Source organism: Eschrichtius robustus, chromosome 3 (assembly GCF_028021215.1).
Source record: "Eschrichtius robustus isolate mEscRob2 chromosome 3, mEscRob2.pri, whole genome shotgun sequence".
Lineage (NCBI taxonomy): Eukaryota > Metazoa > Chordata > Mammalia > Artiodactyla > Eschrichtiidae > Eschrichtius > Eschrichtius robustus.
This window is the reverse complement of record NC_090826.1, coordinates 164446005-164473030: the sequence shown is the minus strand read 5'-3', so window position 1 is coordinate 164473030 and position 27026 is coordinate 164446005. Positions and strand designations below refer to the sequence as shown.

At 35.6% G+C, this 27026-nt stretch overlaps 1 protein-coding gene across 2 annotated transcripts in view; it reads left to right on the top strand.

Moving 5' to 3' along the window:
- AHCTF1 (AT-hook containing transcription factor 1) overlaps positions 1-27026 on the top strand; it is an 81032-nt gene that overhangs the window by 50273 nt on the left and 3733 nt on the right. Inside the window, exons 22-33 of one of the 2 annotated variants that reach the window (XM_068541718.1) lie at positions 5150-5294; positions 5375-5506; positions 6197-6347; positions 6795-6945; positions 7279-7386; positions 9538-9730; positions 11641-11844; positions 12521-12935; positions 14546-14669; positions 17133-17218; positions 19288-19496; positions 21060-22896. In XM_068541718.1, the coding sequence (XP_068397819.1) occupies positions 5150-5294; positions 5375-5506; positions 6197-6347; positions 6795-6945; positions 7279-7386; positions 9538-9730; positions 11641-11844; positions 12521-12935; positions 14546-14669; positions 17133-17218; positions 19288-19496; positions 21060-22896 (3755 nt within the window). Of the gene's footprint in view, positions 1-5149; positions 5295-5374; positions 5507-6196; positions 6348-6794; positions 6946-7278; positions 7387-9537; positions 9731-11640; positions 11845-12520; positions 12936-14545; positions 14670-17132; positions 17231-19287; positions 19497-21059; positions 22897-27026 lie in introns of both variants that reach the window. The other variant, XM_068541717.1, reaches the window with a different exon arrangement.

Here is a 27026-nt window from a genome sequence, read left to right as displayed (position 1 = left end):
TTTGAATTTATATTAATGATGATATTATTTATTAATCTATATCTTTAAAAAAATAACAATACTGTAACAGCTACTGATGGTAGCAAAGATGTTAAAAGCACAATCTTTGGACTCAAATAGATCTGAATTTATACCTGAACCCTGCTACATTCTAAAATATGATCAAAAGCAGTTAAATTATCCTTTCCAAGCCCAGGTTTCCTCATGGGTTGATAATGACCACCTTGCAACATTTCGAGGGTTAAATTTTGCAAGCACTATTATAGTCGCAGGTAGTAAGTCATTAGTAAATGGTGGTAGATTGAATTTTTTTAAAGTTAACCGTCACTGCCATCATTTATTTAACTTCCCAACCTGACTCCTGACTCTAGCCTCTACCACCTCTTCTTTATTAAGATCATCTTTCTTTAAAACCATTATGATGGTAGCTTTTCAGTTGTATGAACTTTATTTATAGACATACCATCACAATTATGGCTTGGCAAATAGGTTTACCTGCAAAGTAATCATGATGCACAGTACACGATAGCCTCAGAGTAACAGCTTTAGATTTTCAGCTGTTAACATTGAGTATTCAGTCTTAGTAACATAAAAGTACAATAGAGCTGGAAAACCTTTTTGTATAGGTGCAATCATTGTCTTTATTCTTTTCTTCCCACTTTCTGTGGGTTTTATTCTGCTGTGCTTTTTTTTTTTTTAATTTTTTTAAAATTTATTTTTATTTTTGGCTGCGTTGGGTCTTCGTTGCTGTGCGCGGGCTTTTCTCTAGTTCCGGCAAGCGGGGGCTACTCTTCGTTGTGGTGCACGGGCTTCTCATTGTGGTGGCTTCTCTTGTTGTGGAGCACGGGCTCTAGGCGTGCAGGTTTCAGTAGTTGTGGCACGTGGGCTCAGTAGTTGTGGCTCACAGGCTCTAGAGCGCAGGCTCAGTAGTTGTGGCTCACAGGCTCTAGAGCGCAGGCTCAGTAGTTGTGGTGCACGGGCTTAGTTGCTCCGCGGCATGTGGGATCTTCCCGGACCAGGGCTCAAACCCGTGTTCCCCGCATTGGCAGGCGGATTCCTAACCACTGCGCCACCAGGGAAGTCCTCTGCTGTGCTTTTTAACTCAAGTTGGATGATTTCTCATTCTCAACCCTTTATCTTTACTAATATAAAAACATAAATCTGAATGTTCTGTCTATTGCTGTGGCGTCATCCCACAATTTTAATTATCTTTCTGTTCTAAGTATTTTAAAATTTTCATTATGATTTTTTTCTCCTCCTATCAGGTATTTAGAAGTTTCACTTTACAAATGTGGGTTTAAAAATTATCTTGTTCTTTTCTATCTTAATTGCATCGTGACTACATAATGTGATCAGTGTGGTAGCCATCCTCTAAAATTTATTAAGACTTGTTGTATTCACAAGTAGTCAGTGTGTTGCTCATTTATTAGGTGAGGTGTCAAGTGTATTTGTCTAAAAGATCAAGTTTGTTCATTGTGTGGTTTTAATCCTTGTGTGTCCTTAATGATGTGTGTGTGTGTGTGTGTGTGTGTGTGGTCTGCTTAATTATTAAGAAAGGTTTGCGGGAGTTCCCTGATGGTCCAGTGGTTAAGACTCTGCACTTCCACTTCAGCTGGACATGGGTTTGATCCCTGGTTGGGGAACTAAGATCCTGCATGCTGTGCGGTGCAGAGATAGATAGATAGGTAGATAGATAGATAGATAGATAGATAGATAGATAGATAGATAGATAGATAGAAAGGAAGGTCTGCAAGTTGCCTACTCTAATGAAGGATGTGTTCATTCCTCATAATACTGCTAACTTTTTGTATTTCGAATATTAGGTACATAAGAGTTTTTTAAAATGACTTTAACCTTTTATTATTATAGAGTAACCTTCATCATGAGTAACTGTTAATGTAGCTATACCAATATTCTGTTATTTATGATATATCTTTTCCTAATATTTTAACTTACACTAATCACTGGAAACCAGTAGTTGCTTGTTTACCTCTCTGGAGTTTCTTTTTTCATTGTGATCTCCATGATGCATTTCAAAAGATTGTTTATATTCAATCTAGCATTTTTAGAGCTTGTCACAGGAGTGTTTTTCAGGCTGTCTTCTTGCTGTATCGCCAAGAACCCGCATACATTTCTTATTGAAATAACTTTTACTATCAACATGCTAGTTTAGCCTTTCATCAGTTGAAGTGATTTTCTTACTGCTTTTCCTGGCATCATGCCTTTCTGCCATAGGAAGCAGGAGAGAGTCGGAATTTGAGACTTAACTTATTTTAAAATTTATGCAAGTGTTGGCCCAAAATGGTGTATCAGTTTCTTGTAGTTGAAGGTAACTGTGTCTTCTCCTGCTAGGGGAGAAACTGGGAAAAAACATTATCATTTGTCTTTTGCTTTCAGGTATGCTCACTGTTACTAGATTAATATTTAATAAGTCATAAATAAATTAATCTTACTCCTACTAGTATGTCTGCTCAACTGGGAGTAGATATCGTACTTTAAAGTGGAAAACTTAAAACATATATCCATGGGCTGGGGGAAGAGGGGCAAGAATATGGCTCTTTCTGTTTTTGAATAGTAAGATATTTACATGCTTTTTTCTAAAGGTACAAAAGGATACACAGTGAATTCCCAGCCTCCTAAGCTTCCTCCCACTACCCAAACAATGTTAATAATTTCTAGTGTATCCTTCCTAAGCCGTTCTGGACCTACTAAGCAAATGCGTATATATGTCATTGCCACCCCTCTCTCCCTTTTTAAAAAAATACAGACAGCATACTGTACATCCTTCTGCAATATACTTTTAAAGCTAATTTGGAATTCATTTCATAATAGTACATAAAGAGCTTCATTGTGTGGATGTACCAGTATTTATTTAACTGGCTTCCCTTAGTGAGCATTTAGGTGGTTTTAATGTTGTACCATTTTAAACACTGCTGTGTATGAGTAACCACCCATTTTACACAAGTGCAAATTTATTTTGTAAGGTAAAATCCTGGAAGTGGAATTACTGGGTGAAAGGATATTTGCAATTGTAATTTTGATAATGGCATGTTGCTTTCCATGAATGTCATGCCAGTTTAACCCCCTGCATTTATCCATCTGATAGGTGAAAATGGTAATATTAATATGATCTCACTATAATAATTGAACGCATCTTTTCATAAAGAGCTATTTTATGAAGTCAGAATGACCAATATTTTTATGACTTTTGTGTCTTTTCCACTTCAATATTATTATTTAATCCTCTCACTGTTTCTATTACCATTCTATGTTTTTTGTTTTATCATTTAAATTTTTGATGGATCTGAAATTTATTTTGGTGTAAGCATTTTGTAAGAAGATTCCAGAATACACAAAAAGTAGAATAGTGCAATGACTATTCCATACACCCATCCTAAATCAAATTCAACAGATACCAAGATTGTATTATACCCACTTCATCTATTTCTTTATATTAAAATTAATGGTGAGATGTTCATTCATCCTCATTAGCTATTTTTCTTTCTACAAAAATGGTGTGCTCATTTTAACATTCCCAGATTTTTGATTTAGGAAAAAAATTACTCCTCTTAGATACTCAGGTTATAACAACTACACTGTCATGCCTGTCCTGGTAGAAACAGAAGTGGAAGGCAATTTCAGATGCAGATTTTTAGGGAATACACCACAAATGTTTTACTTATTTGGGTCGTTAGTTTTATAAGTTCTGTGGAATACGTTAAAATATTCTAGTCCCCAAACAATAAAATTAACAGGGCCCTGAACTGCCAACAGTGGGATTTGCTTCCCCAAGAAACTTTGTGTCTAGCGGGAGTCTGGGACAGTGCTGCCAGAATTTCCTCAGATGCATTTTCATTATGAATACTAATTGCTGTAACTTTGTTCACACATTCTGTATTTCTTACGAAACACAGGGTCAGTTATTTATTTATAAGGGTCAGTTACGAGGGTCAGTTATTTATTTATAAGTCCTTCTTTCAGTTTTTGTTTTTATTTCAATAAAAACTATAGCTAAAGCTTTTTAATTAAGATGCCTATTAAAATCAAAATTATTCACTTAAAATTAGGAATGATGATTTTTTTTTTTAGAAAATTATTCCTATCTGCTTGCCATTTTTTATTCTACCCCTGCTTCTGACTTGACAGTTATCAGCCCTTCCAAAAATTCTACCTGTCAGATTAATCATTGTTGATCTTAGTGTATATTTTTCAAGACATTTTGTTATCTAAATAAATACATAAACATTTATAGGCTTTGTTTATTGATTAATTTTTGGAAATTATAATTATTCATGCTGTTTTAAGCTTATTTCTACTTAACAGTATATCATGAGAAACACTGCTTCATTTAACACTTTATTGCCCACAGAAGGATGTTTCAGCAGCCCCACATGGTATCTAAAACTAATTTGACCCAAGTTCTCCAGTCAGCTCTTGCTGTAGATCAGCCAAAATCGTCTGTTACTAAGCTAAGTCCTTTATTTTCCCATAAATACAATATGCTGTTTCTGTCTGTAGGTCTTTGCTCACTTTCTTTTCCACTCTTCTCATGGTGAGTGTCACCTCCTTAAGAACCTCGCTTTAATCTTTCAGTACTGTGCAGACCACATTAGTTTTTTGTCTTCTTGAACTCTTGGGTACAGACGGTCCCTGACTTAAAATGGTTCGACTTGCAATTTTTCAACTTTAAAATGGTGCAAAGCAATATACTTGTATGAAGTAGAAACCATACTTCGAATTTTGAATTTTGATCTTCTCCTGAGCTAATGATATGCAGTGTGATTCTCTCTAATGATGCTGAGCAGCGACAGCAAGCTGCAGCTCCCAGTCAGCCACGTGATCACGAGGGTAAATAACTCATATGCTTAGAACCGTTCTCTACCCATAGAACAATTCTGTTTCTTACTTTCAGTGCAGTATTCAATAAATTACATGAAATATTCAACATTTTATTATAATATAGAGTCTTTAGAGATGCCTTATCTTCTTGTTGACAACTTCGTTATGCAGTAATTAGTACTCAATAAAATTTTAAAGTACTTTTAAATTACATGTACAAAGTATCTTTGGGATTCTTCAGGTGGATTACTTGTTTTGAACATGTTAAATAGCTTTTCTAAAACTAAACTTTGATAAATATTGATTTCAGGTGCATGGTTGAAGCCTGGAGTTTACTGCGACAGCATTCTAATAGGTTGGATATAGAGGAGTTGCTCAAGCACACATATGAAGTCTGTCAGGAAGTGGGCCTAATGGAGGATTTACTGAAGCTGCCATTCACAGACACTGAACAGGTAATGACTTATCAGTATAAACTTATATCCAGAAACTCAGGATAAGTTAGTAGCTTACAAATCTATCTTGTTCTTTCTAGGAGTGTTTGGTGAGATTCTTACAGTCCAGTGCCAGTGTTCAGAATCATGAATTCCTTTTAGTTCACCATTTGCAGCGTGCCAATTATATTCCTGCCTTGAAGCTGAACCAAACTCTGAAGATAAATCTTATGGTACAGTTAAACTTGTTTTATTATGGGGGACAAGAGAATAGGGAAAACAGGTGACTTCATTATATAAGAGCTTGTAGTTTGGTAGCCACTGAGCTTTGTATAATCTTGAGTTTAGGAAGTCCTCTTCTTGGCTTCTGTAGCAGAATTGAGAAACAGGGTATTGTTACTTATCTAATTCTTTCATATATGCCATTTCTGTTTAGATATCTGCCCACAGTCTTGCCAGACTAACTGCTTCACTCGGAAAACAAGAGGAATTGGTAGAGGATAGCAGTAGGAAATAAATAGTGCAACAAGTATGGACTGTAGGGGTTGGGCTAATTGTTCATTTGCTCTGTGTGAACAAATGAGCACACTCTCTGAACCCTGGTTTCCTCAATTGTAAAATGACAGTATCTCTTTGTGAAGATGCACAGAGGTGTGTGTGAATATGTTGCTTAGTAAATGATAACGATTGCTTTCATTGTGAATAATCAAGGCTGGGAAGGAGAGGCTTGGAATTTAGTGACAGGTAAGGACTGATGAAGCAGTTAGGTGTGTGTATGAGGTCCTTGGTTTGGAAGAATGGATATGTAGGAAGGATGAAGATATTCTTGCGTATTCATAATTATATTTTAAGTGGTAAATATATAAACATAGCACTAACATTTTTGAAGATTAAATTTTTACCAGTTCTGATATGTTCAATAGAACGATCGTGATCCTCGTTTGCGAGAGAGATCAATGGCTCGAAATTCTATATTAGACCAATATGGGAAAATTCTTCCTAGAGTTCAGCGAAAATTAGCCACTGAGCGAGCTAAGCCTTACCATCTGTCAGCATCATCAGTTCTTCGAGAAGGTAAGATATCATTGAAAAATGTGATAAAGTATTGGGCTAGAAAAGATACTGAATGATTGATTATCTTCTGAAACCATCATTATCTTCTATTTAGCTCAATTTTGCTTTGATTCATCACAGTGGTACTTTCTTTTTTTAGTGGCTACTCTACCCCAAGAAGTCAAAAGCTTTCTTGGAACTTTTTACAGTTTATTTAATACAAAATGACGGAACTCTTTTTATTTCATTTGAAGACTCCTATCTAACTTCTAGAAAACATGTAGAATAATTATTTTACCATCTCCTAAAAGCCCAAATTGTTAAATTTCTGCATAGATGTTGCTAAACCAAATATAATTTTAACTGCTCTTATGTTGTGTTTCGTTTTCTCCAATCTTTCATATTAATCTACTATTAAAATTCTGGTGTTAAGAGATGAAATTAAATCCTACCTTTTTCATTTTACAGTTTCTAGGCCAAAACCATTATCAGCAGTTCCAAAGCAAGCTGTAACAGGGACTGTGTTAACAAGATCTACTTTCATCAGTAATGTGTTATCTAAAATTGGAGAGGTCTGGGCAAGTAATGAACCTAAAAATAGCGTCTCTGTCTACAATAGGTATGTTTTTCTTACACCTTTTATAGTCATGCTACTTGTTAATCTTTCCTGGATATCAGCTGCATTCATAAACAATCCAGCCTTAGAGCTTATTAATGTATGTAAAAAGGAAAACTCTTTTTTATGTTGTCTACTTTTCTTGCAAGAAGAATGTTCTTTGTCTTTAAATTTAAAACCAAATTATGTTCATCGTTATTTGTAAATAAGCAGAAATGCCCTAAGGAAAAAAATGAAAGCCCCCTTCTCCCATCTAATCTCACCTTCTTATAGCCTTTGTAATTTAATCCTCCTCATGATACATAATCAAAAGTTAAATTTTTATTTTCTTTGTAGTCCTAAAATAGAGGAACCATCTCCTATAGTATATTCCCTCCCAGATCCAGAGCTGCCTGAGGCATTTGTTGGAACACCAATTTCAAAAGCATCACAAAAAATTTCTAGGTAAGAATTTATTAAATCACTTTTAAAAGACAATGTTAGATAAGAATTACACTGTGATATAAAATTTGTCTTTCTCTATCTGACTTACTTCACTTAGTATGGTATTCTCTAGGTCCATCCATGTTGCTGCAAATGACAACATTTCATTCTTTTTTTATGACTAATTCCATTATATATATACCACATTTTCTTAAACCAATTGTCTGTTGATTGGCACTGGGTTGTTTCCATGTCTTGGCTATTGTAAATAGTGCTGCTATGAACATTGGGGCGCAAGTATCTTTTCGAATTAGAATTTTCTTCATTTCTGGATATGTGCCTAGGAATGGGATTGCTGGGTCATGTGGTCACTCTATTTTTAGTTTTTTAAGGAACCTCCATACTGTTCTCCATAGTGGCTGCACCAATTTACATTCCCAACAACAGTGTAGGAGGGTTCCTGTTTCTCTACACCCTCTCCAGCATTTGTTATTTGTAGACTTTTTGATGATAGCCATTTCTGACCAGTGTGAGGTGATACACTTAATAATTACACTGTAATTTTTAAATTGTCTTTAAAATTTTTATAAATACTGTTTTAAATTCTTGAATGAGTTTTTAATGCTTGTTGTAAATAAATAATTTGGGCAGCATTATAGTAATTTTAAGAAACTTTGCATCAGCTGATTGTCTACTTAGAATTTTTGCTTAATGATTTCAGACTGCCTAGGGAAAAGAAGCAAACTTTGTTTTATTAAAATCATGAGCAAAATAAACTGTTAACTTGCTTTCTTTAATCTCATTGTTGATTGACCCATGAATAAAGCTTATTTTCATAAATCCCAGCTAATCTCAGTTGGCTTCTTAAAACTTGTTCCTGTGTAACAGAGCCTACTAAAATGTCTTAAGTGGCTTCAGATGCAATAATATTTTATTTCTTAACCTGTGGTATTAGAAAAGTAAATAGTTAAATTGAAATTTTGCATCCAACATGAAATTGTGATTGTGTTTATTTTATTTAAGAACATTGGAGAGTTGAGAAGTGTTCATAATCATCAATAGCAGAGAACAAACAAGTGTCTCAATGTAATGATTCTCTTCAATAATATGACCATAATTGTTGGAAATTTTTGATTGTTTACATTTTATCAATGACAGAATGACATAATTTTATGGGAATAAAGTTATCTGAATCTATGATACTAAGAATAAAGTACTCAGAATAAGTTAATAACTTAAAAGCAATTGGGGCCAAAGCTGTTTGTAGTGTACATAATGGATATATTTTCAAATCGTGAAAGGATTTTCCCTTTCTTGGATTAGATTTTATTAGATTGAGGTTCTTTTCCTTTAATTACCCTCAGGAGATGGTAAGAAGATTGCTTCAAATGGATGTCATTATCACTGGCATTCTGTTTTCCTACCAGTAGTTTCGATATTTTTCCCACAAGTCACTTTTTCTCAGTTCCTTTGTATTTTAATAGATCTGGGGTTCAAGAAAGGAGCGATAATAAAAGTGTTAAGGCTCTCTCTCCTATCATTTGATATGATAAAAATGTCCAGGGCACTATAGAAAGCCATTTAGTAGAATCCTGGGATTCTCTTTTGCCACTAACCTCATTAATTTGAGAAAATTAACTTTTTTTTTGGTTGGTAAGTCTAGTCTTTATTGTGATCAGAACCATAAAGGTAAATAAACCAGTATTCATTATGTACCTCACATGTGGGTGAAAGGAATTTTTATGTTGTGAAAGTGAATTGTAGCAAATGGATTGCTAGGGAAACATTGCCTTGTTTTCTTGAGTATTTAAATCATTAGCAGTTCATCTTCATTTGAAAATAATGCCTGGCACATAGTAGGGGCTCAGTAAATATTGGTAAAAGGGAGGGAGGAGGGCTAGAACTCCTTTTCAGGGTTGCAGGGGGATGACCAAATTGTTGTTATCTAGAATTCATAATTCTCTTTTTTGCTACTGAATTAATTTTGATTTCTGGAACTAAGGGTGGCATTACAGTAATATACTTGTCTGAATTTATATTTTCATATGGTTATATTTACCAGTGAATGTAGAAGTCTGTGTTATTAAATGGGATACTAATTCTTTTGTTTCTTCAGTATAACTCAAGTGTGTTACCAGGACTTTTCTATTGATATGTATACTGTGATTACAGGCTGCTGGATTTGGTTGTTCATCCTGTCCCCCAGCCTGCTCAGTGTTTGGGATTTATTCAGCAAAGCCCCACAAGATCTCCTTTGTCCCTGGCATCCACCTCATTGCCAGTAAATTCACAGTCAAACGGATCACGTCACAATGCTTCCAGGGCTTCAGAATTACATTTACTTGAAACTCCTCTTGTAGTTAAGGTAAGTATTAACATGTCTAGCATTCCTAGTGAAGCTAGGAAGTTCTTACTTTTCAAGTAGCAGAGAGAAATAAGCTGTTTATAATTGATATCTCTGGGTAATAAGGGGCTTTAAGCCTTTATTTTCCTTTTTTCTTTTCTGTGGATATATTTCCACAATGCTTACTGTATTTTTATGTTTTCAGAAACAGACTTTATTAAATTTACCCTTTGTGGTTAACTGGCATTATGCTCAAGGTTAACAGTTGCATTGCTCTGAAAGTAATGCAAGCCTCTGTGGTTATTATAAACAGGCCTTTTTCCTTTGAAAAATGCTTTCATATTCTTGGGTTTGCTTTTTTTTTTTTTTTTTAAATTCAGTTTCTGATAGCATTTTGCCATTATTTCTTTCCTTTATCAAATACTTTTTAATTCTTAATATTTTTAGAAAAATTTATTTTAAAATTCTGGCGCCTTCAATAAAATTATAAACTGTTACTCTTTCCTATTATCAGTAGGGAATTGCTTTTTCCTTCACCCTCTCTGGTAAATTATTAGCTGAGAAACCACAAAACTAAACTTGTGATGACTGGTAACAGTGGACTTCTACCCTCCCATTGTCGAAATGTTTTCACGTATGTTATCCACAAGCTCGTTGTCCAGTGTTCTGGATTCAGTCCCAGAAGGTTTCCTTTTTTGTTGTTGTTTTTTCTTAATTGTTTCTGGATATCCAGCATTTAGAGTGAAGCCAGGGAATTCTTATTTTTCAAGTTGGATAAAAGATACTTTAGTAAATGCTAGACCTAAAATAGTTATTAAAAGAAGTGGAAAAGAAGCTTGCTAAGATTACTGAGTTCCTGACATTTAATATCCAGTATAGTATTTCTAACTTTTTTTCTTCTATAGAAAAACATTCACATTTTATTCTCTAGGGCTAAGTTCAAATGAAATTAAATGAGGGAATAATTTTGTACTTGCTACCAAAGTGAATCTAGGAGGGCTTCCCTGGTGGTGCAGTGGTTGAGAATCTGCCTGCCAATGCAGGGGACACGGGTTCGAGCCCTGGTCTGGGAAGATCCCACATGCCGCGGAGCAACTGGGCCCGTGAGCCACAATTACTGAGCCTGCGCATCTGGAGCCTGTGCTCCGCAACAAGAGAGGCCGCGATAGTGAGAGGCCCGCGCACCACGATGAAGAGTGGCCCCCGCTTGCCACAACTAGAGAAAGCCCTCGCACAGAAACGAAGACCCAACACAGCCGTAAATTAATTAATTAATTAATTTTTTTTTAAAAATGAGTCTAGGAAGAAATTCAATATAACCTTGTAACAGTTCTAATGGAATTTAATAATCTAATAGGATCCAATAATCTGTTTACTAGTCCTTTGGAAGAGAGGTTAAGTGAAGGAATTATCAATATTTCTACTAACTAGTTCCTATGCTAATTATTTGTATTCATTATAGTAAACCAGTCAGAATTCTTATAAGTAATTCAGTTACTATTGGAGTCATGTGATGCAATTGTATTTTTTCTAAAACAGTCTTAAAATCAGTCTAATTTAGATTAGCTTGCTATAATTAAACTAGGTTCTGTTCATCACACACTATCATCTCTTTCACCTAACTAAAGTTTTCTAAGCAGTAGTTAAATTATCTTATCTCAGCACTTTATAAAGTTGAACTTAAACCTGGGAATAACCAAGGTCTTTAGAATGATTATGGATGCAGCTTTATGTTTTATTTTTATAGCCTTATATATAGAAAGCCCTGAGCAGAATTTTGTATTTCCAGTAATGTGTAATACAACTTTTTATTGATATTTTTATTGGAGATGAGAATATAGCCACCATTGTGACTCGCTTGGCCCTGTCTGTCCTTATGTAGGTGCCTTTTACAAACACTAATGGTGAATTCCATTTGCCCTTTGTCATAGAAAGCTAAGACTTTGGCTATGTCAGTTACTTCCCCTGGATTTGCCGAGTTCACTCCTCAATCCATCCTAAGGTCTGGTCTTCGAACAACACCTTTAGCGTCTCCCTCTTTGTCACCTGGAAGGTCTCTTACTCCTCCTTTACGACTTAAAGAAACTAGAATTTCATTCATGGAAGAAGGCATAACCACAAAATGGACTGCTGGAGTAAGTTTGATAATAGTTGGAACAAAAGGATTTAATAAGAATATATTAGCTCTTATAAGTAAAAAGTTAGATAAATTGATTTGTATAATATCACTACAGATTTTTATATACAGTCTTGCAGGTAGTCATAAAATCAGAAGACATTAGTTCAGAAGGCAACTTTAGGGCCTTGGCTAAGCCAAACCCGTCACTTACAGGTGAAGAAAATAGGGCTAGAAGCACCAAGTCAAATTATCTATAACCAAATAGCTATTTGATGGTAGAAATGGGACTAGAATTGTTTTGTTTTGTTTTTTTAAATTTCTTTGTTTTTTAACCCGTATTGTACTGCTTCTCTTATTAAGTTCCTAGTTTGTTGTCTATTTAGGGAGGGTATGTCTTCAGAGCTCCAGTGTAGGTTAATAGGAACTCATTGGTGCTTCTTGGGCATCTTGCCTCTTCTGTGTTTTAGTCTTTTGGGAATAGTGATCTATCACCAGTTAGAGAACCATTAACAGTCATTAACTTTTAATCAGCAATCTGAAGAGAATGGATTTAGAATAAGTGAATTTTGGTGGAGAAAAGAATTTGGAGAAAAATGGGACGTGGAGAGGGTGGGTATGATTGGGATGGATAGCTTAGACGTGACTGATTTTTACTAGTAAAGTTATTTTTCTCCAAACCTTTTCCTTAACAGGCTGCAGATGACAGCAAAACAAAAGCATTTATTACTGCACCATTCCATGAATGTGCAGTTCCAGCAGAAACTGAATGGCTGAAGAATAAAGATAAGGCAACATCTTTTCCCCTGAATAGCCCTGAAAAGGACCATCAAGAAATGAATGTGAGGTCACAGGATACAACTTCACAAAGTTTGGAGAAACTGGATGTGAGCATAGAAAATAGCAATACTTCAACCAGATCAGACCAGACTACCTTGGAGTATCAGGATGCTCCATCGCCAGGAGACTTTGAACGTATTTTCATGGCCTCTAAGCCAGTGACACGCTCTTCCACTGAACAAATGACTAATTTAACTGAACAGACTGAGAACAGTGATGAAGATACATTTGAATCGGAAGTAACTCCTCCAGACCTGGAGAAACAAATGGGTAAGAACTCATCCCAAATATTCAAAATGGCCATTGATACTCTTCAGTAAAATTTGTGATAGAGGTTTTTCTGTCATAAGAGAAGCATCAGGGTTAAATAATTATATGATCACAGCACAGTAGGTTCTAGACATGATACACATATCTTAATTCTTTCCACTTACAAATATGGCTTACTTATATTGTTATATTCATTATAAGTAGGTGTGCGATTTGAGGAGAGGAGAACTTAATGTGTGTTCTGTTTTCATTTGGAAATGAAATTTGGAAAAGAACAGTAATGGTTAAGGAAGAAATGCCGGGTATCAGTGTGACTTAAAGTCTTCCTATAGCTATGAGAAATAATAATACTGCCTTTACAGACTAGATTAACTCATCCATACAGCAGCCTCAACTTTCTAGAAAGCTGCTCAGAAAACAGGAAGTTCATTCTACTCTCCATCCCTACCTCCAGAATAATCACTGGAAACTGAAAAGTAATGTCCAAAGACCCATGAATTTATTGTCTTTATATTCATTTGTCAAAAAAATTTTGAGCCTCTAATTTACGTGCAACAGGTGGGCTCCGGCTTTGTGTGTGCTAGGTGTTAAGTGATAAAGTAATAAGTAGACATAGCACCTGCCCACATGTAATTTTGAACCTAGTGGATTATATCAAACAAGCATGTTCAATGTAGTTTGATAAGTGCTACACTGGGGAACGTAGAAGGGACCAGTAGAACACCAGGAAGGGGAGAGATTTGGCTTAGAATTGGTGGATCAGAAAACTTACTCTATTTTTATGTTTCTTACCCCTGCATAGATTTAAAGGTAATTCCTAACTTTAAATATGTAAAACCCAATACTTATATAAAAATCTGTGTCATGGTGGTTTCTTTGGGGAAATACGTTCTGCCTAAGCTGAACTAAAGGTTTCTTAAAATGTGAATGCGGTGAAGTTGGGGCTATGATGTCTTTATTTAATAAACATACACATTATTAATTGCTCTAAGAATTTAGGACTCTCTTCATAAATAGCATATGTTTAGAAGTTTATGTTATTCTTTTGATGTGCTGTGTTCCACTAAAATATTTGAATGGTAAATGTTCGACAAGGATGTTCATGGCAATATCTTCATTGATTAGTCCTAAAATGATTAGACAGTCTCAAATGGAAATTTTTATCGTTTTTGTAGGGGATTATGTAGCACAGACTTTAGAGTGAAATAAGCTAGATTTGAATCTTACTAGCTCAGCTAGTTGCTAGGTTTGTGATCTGGGATAAGCAGTGTAACCATATGCTTCTGTTTTCTCATCTGTAAAATGGGAGTAATAGTACTACCTCTTTGGATGTTGAGGATTAAGAGAGTTGTTAAATGTAAAACACTTGCAACAGTGCCTGTTAAGCCAAAAGTGTGAGTGGTAGATGAAAGAGAGGGGGTTGGGAGGGGGGCTCTTGGCCTAGGCTCAGAGAATTAGAAGGAACTTGCAGTCTGATGCCAATGGAGTAAATCTAAAAGTACAAAAAGCAGACCCAACAACTTATTAAAAAGTAATAGGCCAAGACCATGAGTAATCACTAAACATTTAACATAAATAATTATGAATGTTCTTAACTGTGTGATTTATAGGCACTTTAGAAGATGCAGAAACAAAGGATCTCTCAGTTGCACAGGGGGCACTTTCAGAATTAAATAACTTAAGCCCCATTCAAGGAGTTGAAGCTTCTTTTTGTGTGCCATCAGTCTGTGAAGGGTAAGTTTATAGAGGAAATTTCAAATATTAATAAAGTTTAATGAAACTGTGAAGCAGTAGTAAATATTGATATTTGTTCTATGCATAGATTAGCTTTTATTTTGATCTTCGGCATTTCCATTTTGGTAATGTTTCCTGTTATGAAAGAAGTTAATTTGTACAACTGTGTGTTATTTCGTAGTTATTATGAAATCTGAGAATGATACCAGATGTTTCCTGAATATATAGAGACATGATAAATTGAGACAGAACTCTTTAATATTCTTTGGTGATTCTATTTTTGTTGAAAACCAAAAGTGTCACTCAGAGCCACACATCCGTCCGGTGCTCTCCCATTTTCAGTGGTTTCAGGGTGATCAGGTATGTATCCTATAGCACCAAGGCAGAGCGTAAGGGAGATGGTTCAGAGGCAGTAGTGTTCCCTGCCATTTGATTGATACAAGACTCTGGCAGTTTTTGTTTTTCAGTGACTGCTTGAACTGTTATGCTCCCAATTATTCCGTTTCATTTAGCACTTAACACATTTAGCCAGTGTACTAGATGATGTATGGCAGTGCTACTTAAAGTGCAGTCTAATAAGATTGATGCCAGTTCCCAGTTTATGGTCTACAACAAGATAGCAGCTTCTGTTAGAATATATATCAGTAGCCTTTTTTGAAAGTCAGCTGAGCTAATCATTGAAGTAATTGATTGACCTTCTGGCATAAACTCCTTATCTCATTGCAAGACTGAACACATTGTATATCAGCACTTTGAGTAACACTGTTGCAGAGCAGGGGTCTCCAACCCCCGGGCTGCGGACGGGTACCGGTTAGGAACCGGGCCGCACAGCAGGAGGTGAGTGGCGGGCGAGCAAGTGAAGCTTCATCTGTCGCTCCCCATCGCTCACATTACTGCCTGAACCATCCCCCCTCATCCGTGGAAAAATTGTCTTCCACGAAACTGGTCCCTGGTGCCAAAAAGGTTGGGGACCTCTGTGGTAGAGAATACCAAAAAAGTTGCAGCTTCAGTTATCAAGAAGTAGTAAGGGTAATTTACTAAGATTAGCCCACATAAAATGTGATAATTTAAGGCGTTGTAAATGGTTCATTACTTTATGAGTCTTGAGAGTGACTTCACAAACCACCCAGAAAAATCAGTGTCATAATAGTCACCTCTCATACATTGAACTCAATCAGATGCTTCACTTCTGAGAAGAGAAATCCTGATTAACTGTGATCTTTGCCAGGCCTTCATGGAAAAAGAGGGAGAAACAGTACAAAAGGATTATCAAGATTGTTTTGTTGTTTAATTCTAAGGTTTTTAAAATTTTAATGAAAACTAATATTTATTTTAGTGGGTTTGATGGATAATTACAACAATGGCAAATCAAAAGAGCATTCACTTGACCAGAAACTTTGTGGTCATCAGTAACAATCTAGGTGAATATTCACCATCCTTGGCAAGCTAGTTCCTTTTTGAATGTAAACTTATTTGGTTGTGGGTTCTTAGTTATCCTTACTATAAATCTTGTGATTGAGGTAAGTCTTACAAATATACCTACAAATAAATGTGTGTATTTTCCAATTACATACTTTTTCTTGAATTTACTTTACAGTTTGTCCAGTTTAAAAAATCAGCATGCTGTAGTTGGCTTTAGGGAAAGGCCAGCTCAGAATAGAAAGGGACCACTGTCAACATCTTTCCAGAACACTTATCAAGTGGATTAATGCAGGTCACACTGGTCGCCGATTTTGAGTCATTTATCATGTGCTTTCCAGTTAGCATTAAAATATTGAATCTGGGGCTTCCCTGGTGGCGCGGTGGTTGAGAGTCTGCCTGCCAATGCAGGGGACACGGGTTCGAGCCCTGGTCTGGGAAGATCCCACATGCCGCAGAGCGGCTAGGCCTGTGAGCCACAACTACTGCGCCTGCGCGTCTGGAGCCTGTGCTCCACAATGGGAGAGGCCGCGACAGTGAGAGGCCCGCACACCGCGATGAAGAGTGGCCCCCGCTCGCCGGAACTAGAGAAAGCCCTCGCACAGAAACGAAGACCCAACACACCCAAAATAAATAAATAAATTTATAAAAAAAAAAAAATATATTGAATCTGATTCTACTGAGTATAAGGGGGAAATGTCCATAATATTTGATAGATTTATTTGAAGAATATGGCCACAGATAATTAAAAATTGGCCTAAGTGTAATTTATACTGACCAGCATTTTAAAATCATTTTATTTGTAGTTTAAGGTCATGCCATTGTATTCAACAACAAAAAATTAGAAAATAGGAAAAACAAATACAGCATTACTTGTTTCTAAATTCACTTGTAAATTATTTAGTATTATTCTGGATGAAGTTGCATGATATTTTCTCTGAACCTCAGTTTTCATGAACAAAATGAAAAGTAAGAATTGGGTAAAGCAGGTTAGAGCAGATGAAATCTTCTTACACACTAAAGTATATATTTCTATTTCTAAAGGAAAATCCTCACCCCGAAGTCCAAGGTACCTGTTTTAGACGAAGGACTAGTATCTGTTGAAACCTGTACCTCTACAATTAGAGCAGGTAACAGTAAATGTATGTATTATTTTGACTTTAGAATTATTTCATTTTAGTGTTGTGTCTAAAGAGTGTTCTATTCTTAGGACAAAAGAATCTGGATAATCAGACTTTCTTATCTCAGTTATTCTCCAGTTGTGTCCCCAGCTAAAAATAGAATTCTGAGGAGGTGTGTCAGCTACCAAACAGTGGGTTGCTTATAAAACACTCTATGGTTCTCATAGTGGAAGTCTTAGAATGGTTTTTGTGGACATATTTAAAGAAGAGCAAAGTAAATTACCAGTCCCCAGCCAGGCTGCACACCTGCTTTTTGATCTTCTGAGATTCAGTTATATATACAGGGAAACTTCCATATTTATTCTGTGTTTGTGGTAACATATAGCCAAGATTGGCTTATTATTATTAGAAAATAATCTCAAATGACTGAATTTGCTCCAGGGAAAATGAACAGATACATGGAATTTGTTTTGTATTTTTTTTTCTTTTTGAGTGCCTCCTCTCAGTTAGACCCTGGCTATACAGAGATGAGGAAGATATATTTTCTTCATTGAACTCACAGTTGGGTTTAGGGAAAGCAGACACCTTGAATGCCTGTGTCTAGAACTTGTCTAAGCATTTCACATACAATGTTGACACTGTCTGACTCTAGAGCTCACACTCTTAACCGTTATATCCTTCTGCCTGTCAGATTATGAATAGGGCTTAGGACAAGCTTGAGTAGACCTGTTCTCCCCCACCCCGCCCCCCATTAAGAATGTAATACATATTTACTGTAAAATAATCAGGAAATCATAGTCTCACATATAAAGTAAAAATCCCCATAACCCGGTTACCCAGTTTAAGAATCTATTATTAAGAAAGTGTCTTTTCCCTGAGTTTTTTTCCTGTGCATTTTTCCCCAATATGTTGAAAGAGGAGGTAAGTGCAGTGGATAGAGAATACCAAGGATTTAAACAGACTGCTTGGGTTCATAACCCTGTTCTGCACTTACTATGTATAAGACTATGAGCTATACCTCTGTTTCTTTGTCTATAAAATTTAATAGCTTTCACTGTTAATAAAAGCTCAATAAATGTTAGCTATTATAAATTATTAACAATTAAATTTATTATAATCAAAAACAACTTTCTTTTTCACTTAACAGTATATTTAAGATATTTTCCCATGTCATTAATACAGATTAATTCTGTTCTTTTTAGTGGCTGTAATAGTATTTCATAGTATGGATGTTCTGTGGTATGCTTAACTAATTGCTGATTGGTGAACAGTTTGAGCTGATGACCATTTTTGTTTGTTTTGCTATCTCATTTCTGCAATGAATATTATTGTGTATGCATCTTTGCACAGTCTGTGTCAGTGTTTCTTTTGAGCAGATTCCTAAACATGGCCTTGCTGGGTCAAGGAGTGTGCACAGATTTTTAATATTTTATTGTTTTCGCCAATAAAGGTTGTTTAAAGAGGAAGGTGAAAGATAAGGAGAAATTTTTCTTTATGATCCCCCCCACCCCAGTTTATTTAAGTGGTAGAATATGTGGCCATTTGGATGCTTTCTGCCAAAAGGGAAATATCTAGTCCTTTTCACAGCCAGATCAAAGCCCAGATTGCATGTCCCTCATGTAATTCTGTAATGGCTCAACAAGGATAGCTGGTTGTCTAGTAGTCACCTGGTGAACATAATTTTCAGATTAATAAGGAACAAACATCTGAGCTCCTCGAGCAGTTTATCATCATATTGAAGTTTCACAGTAAGGGCAAGAATTATATTCTAGTTGAGAAAAACCAAAGTTGTCATTTTTAAATGTAAAATTTATCTTCTGTGTTTTATTTTTGTAGAAAGCAAATATGTATTGTTTAAACTGAGTGATTGGATACTGATGAAACAGGAGTGACATGTAAATCCTCATAGGCTTTTCCTCTTTTAAGATGTTAGAAATTTTTTGGCACTATGACAGTTTTTCAAGGAAACATTAAGTGCAATGCAGCCTTTTCCCTTCTGTTTGCTTCCCCAGTTGTGTATATATCTTTTTCTGTTTTTAGCTTAAAATATGGAAGATTAACTCTCATTTTTCTTTCAGCTATGGCTGATGTTCTTGGTGATAGTGGAAGCTCTGGGCTTGTTACCTCTGAAGGCCCTATTATCTCTGAACATAGGCTTGACCAGGAAACAGCACTGAACTTAAAAGAAGATCATGAAATAGAAGTTGATGTACTAAAAGCAAGTGTTGACTTACCAGAAGAAAAGCCTCCAGTTTCTGATGATTCTCCTGATACTCAAGAAATTCATGTAAAAAAAATAATTTTTTATTTCTCTGTCAGTCTTTCAGTTTTGGTTTAGTTAGGTTTCAAACCATAGTTCAAATCTAATGTATTCATTTATTTGACTGCTATATGAAAACCTCTTTATAAAAATCTGTGTTCAAAAAAGTATATAAATATATTGTGGAATTATAGAGCACATCCTTTAAGTAAGAAATTGTTTTTCATGAAAACCAAAAGGCTGTGTTAAAGAAGTCACAATTTTAATAATTTAATTTTTGCTCAGTATCCGGTTCAAATGAAAGTTCTTTTAGCCATAAGAAAACAGACATTGGTTACTCTAGAGACATGTATGACATCGAAACTATCCAGAGCGTATATTTGAGAATAATTGAGTACAGTTAACTAGGGTTCTTTCCCACCCACCACCCCACCACCCCCCCATTCATACTTGTGGGAAAATGCTGTTCTGCTGGCTGGGGGTTAACTTCTTAGACACTCCAGAAAGGTGGGGGCTTTTTTATGTGGGGGGGGGGGTTTTGGTATTTAATATGACTTACATTTCCTAAAATTCCACCAAATCTCTTTTATTATCAACAGGCAACTTTTATATGATACATGAATTTAAGATGAAGAAAAATCACCTCTTCTAATTATTTATAGAGATGTGATTGTATAATATTTGGGAGGCTTAACTCAGAAATGTCATGGTTATCCATATTCAATTTCATGAGTATTCTCACTGTGAGTTAGATGGATAAAGTCCCTGTTCCTTCAGCTGGGGAGCTAACACAATTTGTGGGCATGATGTAAATGGGAATCCTCATTTCTGGGTATTTCCAGTCTTTCATTTCACTGAATGTTTGGGGAGTGGGAAAATGTCATTGTTTAGGTGGGTGGTAATGTTCTACCTTCTTGGTCAGGAGATCTCTCTGTTACTTTCTGCCTCCTCCTTTTTCTCCCCTTCCCTTACCAAAAGGTAAATGCAAGGAGCATTCCTTCTTCCACCAAACCCTTGCAAGAGAGGTACTGAACTTGAAAGCCTTAGGAATTTCATGGTTTATGCAGCCCCAGCAAAGGGAAGAGGATTGAGTCTAGCCCAAGGGAGCTTATGTAGGTGAATTCTTCTTCAACCTTATGGGGATCATGCTGTTTAGAAAAAGTGTGGTTAGTTAGGTAATGTGGGGATTATCATTAAAACACAGTTTGGGGGTTGTTTCTTTTTCTCCGGTTAATTTTTCTTTCCTTGGGTGAGAATAGAATAAGTCCTTAATTATCACAACTGTTGGCATCATAATAATTTTTAAGGTTTTGTTAAGACTGTCTTTTTTTAGCCAGGGAAATGTAGAATTCTACTTTTAATTCCATTCAGAATCTCAATCTTTTTCTATCTAGTTATTTTGACTGAGTGAGAAAGTCTGATTGCTTAAATGGATATTTTATAAAGTAAACCCATAAGTATATGCCATATCAAATGTAGTTTATGTTTAACAATTCATACACCAAGGGAGAGGTGGTCATGAAAAAAATTTATGCTTTAGGTTAAAATAAATGTATACATTAACAGTCTCTTATCTTTAATTCATTTTAGGTAATTGAACATGAAAAGCTTGAAGTTCAAGATTCAGGACAAGAGGCTAGGAATCTTTCATTTAATGAGTTGTATCCCTCAGGAACTCTTAAGCTTCGATACAATTTTGATACCATTGAGCAACAGTTTTGTGACTTACCTGATAACAAAGACTCTGCTGAGTGTGACATTGCTGAAGTAGATGGGGAACTTTTTGTGCCACAGAGCAACTTTACCTTGATTTTGGAAGGTGAAGAAGGAGAAGTAGAGACAGGTGATTCTGCAGCATCTAATGTACTAGCTAAAGCAGCTAATGCAGCCACTGAGGAAAAACATGTATACAGTGGGGAAAATGATAATCACGGACATGTTGCAAATTTGCCATCTGTCATAACTAGTGATCAGGAGTCCCAAAGGGTAGAGACATTACCATATGTGCCTGAACCAATTAAAGTAGCAATCGCAGAAAATTTATTAGATGTAATTAAAGACACAAGAAGTAAAGAAATTACTTCAGATACAATGGAACAGTCCATTCAAGAAAACATACCTTTAATAAGCCAAAAGGTAATGTGTTCCACCAAGTTAGCCAAATCTACATTTAAGACTGTTCAGGAAACAAGTACGGTGACTATAAATGTCAGCGAGGTTAATGACATGATTTCCTCCAGAACTCGCAACAGAGGACGTGTCCAAAACCTGAATGTCAAATCGGCACAACAGGAAGAGTCAGCAGATGTTGCTACTCCTGAGATGCTGGGACTTTCAGTTACGAAGAGAACTAGGAAAACAAAAGAAATTTCGGGGGCTTTTGAAAGTGTCTGTTCTGATGATAAAGGAATATCTCATAACCAGCAAATACCTCAAAATTCTATTACTCCTAGGAGAGGAAGGAGAAAAAAAGAAATTAATCAAGACATTTTAGAAAATATTAATTCTGTGGAACAAGAATTACAGGTTACTCCAGGTAGGGAATTAAGAAGGTTAAAATCATCTCAGCTGTTGGAACCAGCAACTGAAGAAACTTCTCTTAGAAAAGAAGTTAAGCTTTCATCTGTTACAAAAAGGACTCCTAAACGAATTAAAAAATCTGTCGAAAATCAGGAAAGTGTTGAAGTTATAAATGATCTGAAAATCAGTAAAGTAGCAAGTCCTAGCAGAAGTACCAGGAAATTGAGAAGTGCTAATTTGGAAACTTCTAAAAATACAGGATATAAACAAGATGGGGAGTCCATCGAAGAGCAACTGCCTATTCAACATAGTGAAAGGGTTAAAAACAAAGAAGTTAGTGCATCAGATGTAACAGAAGATTCCAAACTTGGTTCATCCCAGTTGACTCTTCAAGCAGAATTTGATACTCCTGCTACACCTAGGAAACGTGGTAGACCAAGAAAAATTAATCCATCTGAAGATGTAGAATCTAAGGCTGTTAAGGAAGCAAGAAGTCTCAAGAAGAGAGAAGGTCTCAGCATCCAAAGGAGATCTACAAGAAACACCCCAGCTAAAAGTGAAAATACTGATGTTGGAAAACCAGCTTTAGAAAAATCAGTTTTAGTGCCAAATGAGGAACTTGTTACAGCAATGAGCTCTAAGAAGAAGCTTACAAAAAGGACTGAAAACCAAAGCCAAAAACGTTTATTACGCTCAATATCAGAAAAATGCATAGATGAAGAAATGACAGACAAAGAACCGAATGACCAAGAAGAAAAATTGCTTGCCACAGTTGCTTTGACTAAATCTTCCCGTAGCACAAGGACTAGATCTAGCAAGGCCATCTTGTTGCCGGACCTTTCTGAACCAAAAAATGAGTCTTTTTTATTTTCTCCTCCTGTGTCAAAGGTTCCAAGGAAAGAGAAAGGTACTTTTATTTCTTTTCAAAGCATAATTTTCATCTCATTCGAAGTCTTCAGTTTAAAAAAAATTCTGTTGGTTCAAACATGATTAGATTTTGTGTTAAGGCACTTACGGATTATTTCTTCTAAAACTGATTTGTAGTTACAGGGAATTCCTCCCCCTTCAAAAAACATAAACAAAAACCAATTTTGATCTTTTGATAGTAAAATTTAAATATTTTATATTTTAAAGTTTATTTTTAGATTCAAGAATTTCTGTTTCACCATGACTTTTTAAATCCTATAATTCACTTGACATAGGTTTAATTTTTTAGAATAGTATTATTTCTCTTCATTCTGCCCTTATATCATGTGACTTAATTTTGGTTTCTCCCCAGATAGAACCATCATTTTTGGCTCATATCCCAGCTGGTGTCCACAACTTTAAATTGTTTTGAAGGGAAACAGCAGTAGAATTCTATTGATTACAATACAGAAATTATTTAAATCCATATTCCCTATTGTCTATGAACTGGCAAGGCTACATGCCCAACCTCCCTCACTGACGATAAATGAGCTAATGATTGTACTGTTTGGTTGGTATAGTTCATACCTTCTCAACAGGAGTGATGTCTCTCCCAAAAGGGTGAAAATATCTTACTCTTTTTTATGTATAAAGCAGAGATATACATAAAGTATGTAAACAGATATACAGTATCATCTGTGCTATTAAGATTTCTTGTGGGGGGGGGAATTCAGTGAGGGAGACAATTAAGGAAAAAGGTCTAAAAAGGTGCTGATAAAGATTAGGGACTTGTAAGTGAAGTAGGTGTCTTTGTTGTTCTACTAAACTTTTTTATTAAACTGTTGCATGCATTTTTAAATGCGTTAGTGAACATCCTATACAGTTGCTTCCTGACTTGGGGAAGGCCAAGAGGAAGATAAGTCATTTAAAAATCTGCAAACTGAAATTTTCTGCCTTCAACATTCACTGCGTAAAAACCTCTTTAAGTATATTGTATTCATGAAGTCCAGTTGTTATATTTACATAGCACAAGCCCAGGAAAGGGCCCTTTGCCATTGAATTGATCATTTGACCAAAAAATGATCTGTAGTTATAGGAGATTTTGGTAGTACTGTATAATCCAGTTTCTTCTTGCTGTTGGGAAAGTGTGGTTATGCTTATACTTGGCATGGAGGAAAAGGAAATGACCAAATGTGAGATTTTAGCTGACTTTACTAAGCTGCTATTTTAGGTAAAAGTTAAAATGAAAAAGAACAGTGAGTGGTAGAAGAATGTCATTAACAATTCTTTTATACTTTTCTAATGACTTTTAGAGTATAGTAAACGCAAAATTTGGGGGTTCTTTTGGTAGAGCATAGCCAAACATCTCAATAATTCTGATATTTGTTATCTTTACATAGTCGTCATCTGTATACATGTTACCTGTAACTTTTTTCTGTAATAAAAATAATATATGCCTGCCACAGAAAATTAGAAATTAAAAGTATTTAATCTAGTCAACTAGAGGACCAGTAACCACTGTTCACATTTTCTTTTATATCCTTCTAGTTAAATATATAGTTTGTTTTTTATAAAACCCAACAAACTACGGTTTGTGTATAGATATATATACTGCTCCCACCACCTCCTACTTATTTCTTGAGCATTTTTCCTCAAAACCCTGAGTGTTCGTGGTTTTGTATTTTTGTTTGTTTGTTTTTTACACATTGATAGAGTCCACGTGTGGCATTTCATCTCACTTATGTGCTGCAGATCACTCAAGCATTCTCCTGCCAGGTATTTGAATTGTCTTCAGATTTTCTGGTATTAACAATAAGCATCTTCTAGTATGAGGTTAGAGGTGATAAGAAATTTGGGACTGAGATTTCCCACTTCTGCCACTAACTAGCTGGGCAGAAAATCATTTAACCTTTCTGAATCGTGTTTTCTCATCTTTACAATGTGGGTAATAATGCCTACTACGTAGGGTTCTTGTGAGTATTGAGTGTTCACTACTTTAACAAAGCAATTAACTCCATCGTTAGTTTCCTTTCTTATTTTGCCCTCAGATTATAGTTTCTGCACTCTTACAATACCTTCTGTCCCTTGTGCCTATTTAACTTGCATTTTTTTAAAAAAAATCTCCTTCAGGGAGGGGTGGGAGGTACAGAGAAGAGTGGATACAGAAATATTATATGATTAGAAAGCTGGAGGCCATCCTCAATTTAATTGAAACATGTCAAAGAAACAGATATCGTAGAATCACTAACTAAAAAGAATGTAAAGCTTTACATTTCAACAGATTTTCTCAAATTCCATTACTCAGCAGCAGATATTTAAGAAGGGTTTGCTGTATACCTGAGGCCATACTAGGGTATACATTCACCAGTTCATTTGATTCTCAGTATAACCCAGTGTAGTACAGGTACTATTACTCCTTCTTTCCACAATGAGGAAATTGAAATTCAGTGAAACTGAGCACCCACATCACCCAGGTAATGAATAAATAGTGATGTCTTGGAGCCGATTCCTGCTGGCTAGTGAGAGCCAATTGTTAAATATTCAGGAATTTTGTGAGCCAGCCATGGAACATTTATAGCACAGAAATAAGCAAATGCTATAAATCAGAGTTGTGGGTTTTTTTGTTGTTGTTGTCTTTTCCTTCCCAGAAAGCTGTTTACCAGTACGTTATTGGGTTTGAATCTATAGGACTTTCGAACTTCTTAGGCCTTAAGTAGCATTGGCCACCAAAACTTACCCTCAGAAAGCTTACCGAAGTACGCAAGGAATTGAAAGTATAATAAAGTCTTGTCTGGCTAATAGAAGCGTATGGAAGGAATGGTGGGGCTGAACATTTTTGCACGTGATAATGTATTTTTGTATTTCCTTCTTTATTCCTTTGGGTGCAGTGGGGAACTGTAGGTGAAAAATATGAGCTGGTCTTTGAAAAGCCAAAGAAGCTCTTGTTCCTGGTAGCCTGGAAAAAGAAAAATAGAATGTATCATTTTCCCAGAGCATAGATTTCTTTGTCTGTATCTTAACTGCAAAAGAGAGGAGTTAACCACCAGTGCCACTTATGCCACTTATCAGCTGGTAGCGGAGATGACTTTTATTTCTGACCCTCACCCCTTTTTTCTTTTGTTAAAAATCACATGCTTTACAGAATTTGACATCTTATAGAACTCTTGATTGTCCCAGTAGGTGAAATATCATTGAACTATAATTTGGGAATTTTATTCCAAAGATTTGTAAATTATATTCTTGAAATAATAACATTATAACATGCAAACAGCCGTAAAGCACTAACATTATTCTAATCTTTAATCTCCACAGTAACTTTAAAGGTGCCATTTTGAATCTCATTTTATAGAAACTGAGGCACAGAGAGGTTTAGGTAACTTGCTTTTTGTCCCACAGCTAATAAATCCAGAAGCTAGGATTTAATTTCTGGCAGACTGGTTCAACTGCACCATGCCACTTCCATAATTACATTGCTAACTGCCATTAATATGGAGACCCTATAGTAAAAAACAGGGAAAAAATCTGAGATGAAGTGTGTGATAAATATTTTTAATTACATACACTTTCAAGTAATTCTTAATTAAACCATTTCTATTTGTCTATGGAAAATCTTCCTATCGGCCTGTTTTTCTATATTGTTACTTTCTCTGCTTGCTATTTTTCTTTTATGCTGTGGACTTTTCTATTGTTCCCCTTGCATGGAACAACTGGCTCAGAATAAGCTGAAAGGAAAGAGGGTTTGAGTCTCTTCTTTGTAAATAAAATTGCTTTTTAAAATAAAAACCTTGCCTCTGGAAAAGTAGGAATTATGAAGCAAAGTAGCTCAGGTTACACAGGGCAGGCATACCTGGGAGATATTTGCAGATTAGGTTCCTTACTATCACAGTAAAGCAAATATCACGATAAAGCAGGTCATGCAAATTTTTTGGTTTCCCAGTGCATGTAAAAGTTACGTTTACACTATACTGTAGTCTTTTAAGTGTGCAATAGTATTTTTAAAATGTTCATACTTTAATTATAAAATACTTTATTGCTAAAAAATGCTAACCATCATCTGAGCTTTAAGCGAGCCTAATCTTTTTGCGATAGTAACATCAAAGATCACTGATTACTGTAACAAATACAATAATA